The sequence below is a fragment of the Pteropus alecto genome, unplaced genomic scaffold, assembly GCF_000325575.1.
Source record: "Pteropus alecto unplaced genomic scaffold, ASM32557v1 scaffold162, whole genome shotgun sequence".
Lineage (NCBI taxonomy): Eukaryota > Metazoa > Chordata > Mammalia > Chiroptera > Pteropodidae > Pteropus > Pteropus alecto.
The window spans coordinates 155774-163458 of record NW_006431923.1 but is presented as its reverse complement, the minus strand read 5'-3'; the positions used below and the strand labels follow the sequence as shown (position 1 = coordinate 163458).

General features: G+C 39.5%; 1 protein-coding gene across 1 annotated transcript; it reads right to left on the bottom strand.

Annotated features, from left to right (window-relative positions):
* Positions 1-2392: 2392 nt before the first annotated feature.
* On the bottom strand, positions 2393-3942 carry EIF2S3B (eukaryotic translation initiation factor 2 subunit gamma B). Its single transcript, XM_025043358.1, is given in 5 exon segments — positions 2393-2838; positions 2841-2918; positions 2921-3217; positions 3220-3474; positions 3477-3942. Coding segments are annotated over 5 exon segments (1542 nt in total).
* Between the last annotated feature and the right edge of the window lie 3743 nt (positions 3943-7685).

Genomic DNA, 7685 nt, shown 5'->3' with positions numbered 1-7685 from the left:
AGATTTACTGTCAAATAAAAATAGACTATCCAGTTCTTAATTGCTTATTTTCCATTTTTTCTAAAAATTCTCATCATGGAACCAGAAAAAAGTAATAAGCAAGACCAAATATGAGGCAGAACTCGTGTGTGCATCTCCTGCAAGCAACTGCACACCTTCTGATTGGAGGTTCAGTCTCACAAGACAGAAATTAAAAACTTACAATTTCAAGAAAAAAATGCAGCATAGTTTTAACACAGCAACTTTGGAGAGTGTCTTAAAAAAAAAAAAAAAACAGTTGTTTCTTCATCACCAAAATATTTATGTCCAGTACCGCTACTTAGCATGTAAACCTATGCCAAAATTACTGCAACAGGCCCTTTAACAGCCATTCCTCTCCTGTAATTGGTCCTGGTATAGGAGAAACCACTGGTTTGCTCAGCATTAACTGCTTAAGTCTTTTCTGTAAATGATATGAGCTTAAACAGGCACTAGAATGACAGAACCTAAATTGCTGCGGGTCACGTTTTTCAAATTCTAAAAACTTCAGACACATATATTGCACAGTGGAGACAGGACTGGCTCAAACTCCAGTTCGACTTTGAGAGTTTCTGTGGTGTATGCTAGTTGCTCTTACCCTAAAATGAGACCACCCCAAAGAAGCTTCATTTACTCTGGTTTTTCTCCACATTACCATCCAATACATTATCTATACATCTATATACTATAAGACATATGTTTGCTTACTTCTAATTTGTCCCATATATACCCTGGCTAGAATGCAACCCTCATGAGGACAGATTTCATGGTTTTTTCTTACTTCTAATGCCCATTGCCTAAAACAATCTCTGGCACATGAAAAATGCTCAATAGACATTTGTCGAATGAATGAATAAATGAATGAATGAATGAATGGTTTTAAATCCTTCATGAAAAAGATAGACTCTTAGCACTTTTGCCACACAGGATCTCTAGCCACATTTAGAAATAAATAAGCAAGTTGGATTTATTTTATTATTATTATAATAACTAAAGTGTATTATATGCTTACTCTGTTCGAAGTGCTATACATGTATGATTTTATTGAATTATCGCAACAGTACTATAAAAGAGGCACCACTATTCATTCTACTCTATAAATGAAGAAACTATGGCACATCTCCCAGAGTCACCTGACTAATGAATGAAGAGCCAGGATCCAAACTTAGGCAATCTTGCTAAATTCTCAACTATTGTAAATATTAGATATAAAATTGGCTCTCACAAGACATTACCAGAGAACTTGGAGACTTCACTTAATGGTCATTTTCTGTAAGTTCTCACAAGGGAAGGTGTACCTATAGTTGTTGGCTGGTATGATGGGAGTTGGTTCTGTCGCTCAGGGTGCTGCTTAGACACTTGTGGTCCTGGGCCCAGTAAGCTGTGGCTCAAGGTGGTAGAATGTGCCTGCCCCCACTCCATGCGCCCGTCCCACCTCCACAGTAATGTCTTAGAGTTAGGGATCTGGTGTGGGAGTCGGGGTGAGAGGGCACAAGGAGATGCCCTCTGACACTCAAGAAAAGACCCTACCCACTTCCACCCAGAAGGTGGGACATCTAGGCCCCTGCCTTGGTTCAAGCCCCTAGCCTGCCAAGCCTTCTGGTGCCCACGCACCCTGATACCAACCTTTTTCCATAAAGAATGATATTTTTTTCTTTTTTTTTTGGGGGGGGGTGGGCCTGGAAAGATCTTTATTCATCTGGTTTAACAGTATTTTCCAAAGGGAGAAGATTGCTGGATTTCAGGTGAAAATGCAGAAACATTTGCACAGATGATAGCAAGAGAGTGAAGAGTATTTCTGGCTCTAGTTTCCTATCTTCCAGTCCAGAAAAGGGGAAAGGGGAGAGAAAGGTGTGTCAATGGGAACAAGCACTCATACTCTAGAGGATAATTTCTTTTCACTTATAATTTCAAAGATAAAGCAACATAAAATATAAGGCAAAAGGAAGCTGGTCTTCAAGAATTTGTGTCCAAGTTTTGACTAGTATAACAATCAATTCAAGCCTTCAAGCCTAGAGTTACTCAAAGGTGAATCATGAAAAAATAAATTTATTTCAAACAGGTCTGGTGATAAATGTGCTACAGCAAAGGCTGGTTGTAGCAAATCACTTCATTTCAAACCTGCTTTGATATATAAATTAGACATTATTTGGTACATTTTGATTCAATCTAGCATTATACCAGTTTATGCATTTATTGTAGACTCTATTTTAGTATTGGAGGTTAAATTTTCGTAACTAAAAAATGACAATGACAGTTATAACTGAGGCAGTAAGTTGTGATATTCATTCCCCAGTATTGCTTTAAAAAGATACCCCTAGGTTGTTAAGAGAAAATCTGATTTCATCCAAATGTATTATTTACTTGGAATTCTTCAGTCATCATCTACTATTGACTTGATTGTCACGCCTCTTATTTGACCCCAATCAATTAAACACCAGTGTTTTTCAACTCTTTGGCTAAGGGCAATTTTTTCTCCTACTTCTGTGCACACAGGATTAGTCAAAATGATTTTACTCAAATCAGCCCTGACTGCACTAACTCTTCCTCCTGTCAACAGGGATCTTGTGTTCACCATAAGCACTTCATTCTTAGACAACTTTTGCACCTTTGCTGCTTTCCTGTCTCCTTCAGTGCATACACCTAGAAGCCGTCTAAGCAAGAAATAGATTTCCAACTCTGTGAAAATCTCAGGTAAAGCTCCAAATGCATGGAGTACCTGTCCCACCATTCTGTCAGCCTAGCACAAAGTGGATTCAATTTTTGTTCCAATTCCAGTAAGAACTCCTGGAGCAGCATACTGAAGATCATTATGTTCCACAGTGATACAATTTTGGAAAAGATTGGTTTACACATGAGTTTTCCTTCACTATCTTTGGAAATACTAGGTCTGACTTTATTTCCTAGCCCACCTTTAACACTCCTTTTATAATACTACCACCAGCTACAACCCCCTTAAGGTCATCAACTTCATAGCCAGGTTGGTTGACATCAAAGGACCTAATAACAATGAGTTGGAGTTCTGAAGTAAAGTCTCTTAGAGGTACTGGAATTTTCTTTACTATATACTCAAAGACAACTTCAGTATTGTATTTCAGCTGAGCAGACATTGGAATAATAGGAGCTACTTCTGCTACTGTACCTTGCACAAATGCAAGGATCTGTTCACATTGTTCTTTAGCCTGGCTTTCTTTTACAAATCAATTTTATTTTATAGAATCAAAATATGCTTCAGTTTCATGATTTCTATAGCAGCCAGGTGTTCATATGTCTGAGGCTAAGGACAAGACTCATTACCAGCTATCAACAGAAGAGCTGCATCCATCACGGCTGCACCGTTCAGCATAGTAGCCATCAAAATATCGTGGCCAGGACAGTCAACAAAGGAAACATGTTTAACTAATTTGAAGTTCCTTTTGGTCCCCAGAACCTCTGTAGGAAACTCATCAGGTGTATGCTTCCACAGGATTCATAACATTCTGGCCGAGGACAACTTGGGTCATCAAGTTTATAAATCTTAACATCAGCATATCCAAGCTTGATTGCAATATTTCTCTCTAGTTCATTTTTGGACCTGACAGTGTGAACTCCAGAAATAGCTTTTATAACTGTGAGTTTCCCATGAGCTACATGACCAGTTGTACCTATATTAATTGTGGATTGTCTGCTGATAACTTCGTGTGAAAGTGGGGTAAATTTGGTAACATTCAAGTTGGCAAGATCCTGGCGAGAAAAATGCGGTTGCCCCAAAGTCACTCTAGCCTCGCCTCCCGCCAACTTGCCTGGAGAGAAAGGAAGTCGCCCCCGCAGCTCCCTGACCTTCCACAGGCCCTCTAGTGTGGAGGGCGGTGAGGAGCAAAGGTGTGAAGGCCGACTGGGGCCCAGGCCTGGGAAAGGAAGGTGACTGCTGCAGCACGGTCTCATTCCTTGCACTTCTCTCCGCTTTGATTCATACGGTACCTACTAGCAGGCTGTCTGGAAAACACAAGGCAAAGTTCCCGGATCTATTCATCGCAGACATGTTGGTTATTTGCACAGGCAGTGCAGAGGTCAGCCCCGTAAAAGGCCCCTTGCTAGGTGGGTGAAACTAACATAGTGGCGCTGTAATGGAGACGTCATTTCCGTTTCTCCTGGCGATGGCGGAAGGGTTTTCCACAACCTGGGAATTTTACCCAGGGTGTGAAAAATGACATGTGAACGTCTTTCTTTACCAAGTTCTCTAATAATCTGGAATGAGATTTTTCAACAAGAGCTATGTAAAACTCAATATATAAAAGAGATAAAAATTGAAATAGTTGAGTTGCAGCAGGACAGATAAACAGCTCTATCATTTTCTACCTGTCTTTCTCTCCATTTCCAAAGGCAGTCCACCTCTCCCCTCTTCTAAGGACAGGCTGAACATAGCTGAACGACCACTCAAGGTACATTGCACAGAATGAGCACTCAGTAACTATCAGGGATTTGATTATAAATACTTTAACATGTTCACAGTCATATTCAGTTCTGTTTTACTCGGCTTTGGGAAGCAGTGTCACACACTCTGTTGTACAGCACTCTTAAGTGGCCTTTGACCACAGAATCAGCTGATTTCACTCAACTTGGTGTCCTGCTTTCTCCAGCAAAACAACTTTGAGCAAATTTTCATGTGCTTCCTGGCAAAAAGAGTTCTCTTTATATAGTTTATCCAATTTTCTATTGGATTGTTAATCTAATTCTCTACATATTTTTGGATTAATAAATCTGGTTTATGCATCGCAAATATTTTCTCCCAGTCTTTGACTTTTCATTTCACTTTTGATGCACAAGTTTTCATTTTCTCTATAATAAAACGTCCCAGTCTTTCTTTTATAGAATTTGTTTTATATCTTAAAATTATGACCCTACCTTGAAGTCATAAAAATGTTTTCCCATTATAATTAAAATGCCAGAGGTTAAAGGCAAGAAGAGAATCTTAAAAGCAGCAAGAGAAAACCAGCTAGTTACAAGTGTATTCTCATAAGATTGTCATCAGATTTCTCAAAAGAAACTTTATAGGTCAAAAGGGAATGCACAAAATATTCAAAGTGATTAAAAAAAAGACCTACAACTAAGAATGCTTGAAGCAGCAAGGCTATCAATTAAATTCAAGGTAAGATAAAGTGAGAGACCAAGCAAAATAGCATAAATGATAGAGGCTTTGTTCATCTGCTCTTGTGACCACATCAAAGTTCTGATGAAAACACGGAGCAAAGAGCAAGCAGAGTCGTCTGGGAGTCTAAATGAACAGAAGCACTTCAACTAGGGAGAGAAATAAGACATCAACCTGTAACGGTGTAAGGCAAGAGGGAGTGAAGACGCAAGGCTGCCCCCTCCCCAGTGACTGGGTGGGACAGAGGCTACAGCAGTAGCAGCTGGCAGCTACAGACTCCTCTTAAAGGAGCTATATCCACCACTGAACTTTTGTGGTGACAGACTCTGAGCACCAGAGCCGGGTTGGCTGCTCGCAGGCAGCAGGGACTCACAGAGGAACAATGAACTGTCAGAGTGAGAACCTGAGGGAAGGCTTTCTCCCGGACAGAAGTCCATTGTTCCTCTGTCGAGCCTTCCCCACTCCCAGTGTGCTGATTCAGGCGCAGTCATAGCTGAGACATCATCAAACTGGATAACAGAGGTTGCTCCACCCAGAGAATTCTCTGAGTCTCTGCCTCACCTAATTCATAGCCCTAACCAAGCCACATTTAATTGTGTCCCCAGCAAGTCCTGTGTCTCTTGCTGGGCAGCTCCAAGACCAACATTGGTGGCAGCCGACCTCAGTTTCTGGCATGGCCTCTTGAGGCAACTATAAGCACAGCATCTGTGGATTGCTGGCTGAATCTTAACAGGTGAACTCAAAGGAGCACAGGCTGGGGCTAAACTTGGCCTGCAGCTAAAACCTTCTCAGGACTGTGCCACTGAACACTTACTACACAAAGGCACACTAATGAGACTGGGAGACTTAGGAACTTTGCTTAGTACATAGAAACAGACACAGAAAGGCAGCCAAAATGGGAAGCAAAGAAGTAAAAACCATACGAAAGAACAGAACAGAGATCAAGGAAAACTAGAGTCAAGCAATCTAACAGATGCAGAATTCAAAATGCTGGTTATAAAGATGCTCAGTGAACTTAGAAGAAGTGTAGATGAATTCAGTGAGAACTTTAACAAAGAGATAAAAAAAATGGAAATGGAAATTTTATAAAAGAGAATCAGTCAGAAATGAAGAATATGTTATTTGAGATGAAGAGTATTTTAGAGGGAATTAACAGAGTGGGTGAAGAAGAGGATCAAACCACTGATAAAGAGGATGGAGAAGCCAAGGACACACAATCAGAACAGCAAGAAAAAAAGAAGCCAAGAATATCATAATAATTTAAGGAGCCTATGGAACAAAATTAGCAAAAATATCCATGTTATAGGGGTACCTGTAGGAAAAGATGGAGAACAAAAAGTTGAAAAACTATTTGAAGAAATAATAATGGATTACTTCCCTAACCTGATGAAGAAAATAGACATACAACCCAGGAAGCTCAGTGAGTTCTAAAACATATGAACCCAAAGAGGCCCACACCAAGACACATCATAATTAAAATGCCAAAGATTACATTCAAAAAGAGAATCTTAAAAGCAGCAAGAGAGCATGAGAAAAGCAGTTAGTTACCTACAAGGGAACACCCATAAGATTGGCACCTGATTTCTCAGAAGAAACTTTGCAAGACAGAAGGGATTGGTAGGACAGATAAAGAGCTTCCCAGACAAAAATAAGCTAAAGGAATTCCTCACTGCCAAACCACTATTACAGGAAATGTTAGAGGGACTACTTTAAGAAGAAAAACACGTAACATAAACATGAATAAAGATTAGAGTCAGGCAATCTAACAGATGCAGAATTCAAAATGCTGGTTATGAAGATGCTCAGTGAACTTAGAAGAAGTGTAGAACTTAGAAGAACTTAGAAGAAGTAAACTAACCAAATGGATAGTTACGAAATAGACTGGCACCTGATTTCTCAGAAGAAACTTTGCAAGACAGAAGGGATTGGAAGGACAGATAAAGAGCTTCCCAGACAATAAATAAGCTAAAGGAATTCCTCACTGCCAAGCCACTATTACAGGAAATGTTAGAGGGACTACTTTAAGAATAAAAACACATATCATAAACATGAATAAAGATTAGAAATAACTACATATCTATCAATAAGTACCTCAGATGGAAAAGAATTAAGTGTTCCAACCAAAAGATAGAGTGGCCGAATGGATAAGAAAACAAGATCCCTATATATGCTGCCTACAAGAGACTCACTTTAGATTTAAAGACACACAGAGACTAAAAGGAAGGGGAAGGAAAAAGATATTGTCCTCATGGACCTAGAGGGTATTGCAATGAATGACGTAAGTCAGCAAAAAAAGACAAATACTACACCATTTCACGTACATGTGCAATCTAAAGAACAAAATAAACAACAACAACAAAAATGAAGACAAACTCATAGATACAGAGAATATTTTAAGGGCTACTAGATAGGAAGGGTGTTAGGGGATGGTGAAAAAGGGCAAAGTGATTAAGAAGCACAAATGGATAGTTACAAAATAGTCATGGAGATATAAAGTGCAGCATAAGGAAAATAGTCAACAATGTTGCAATAAATATGT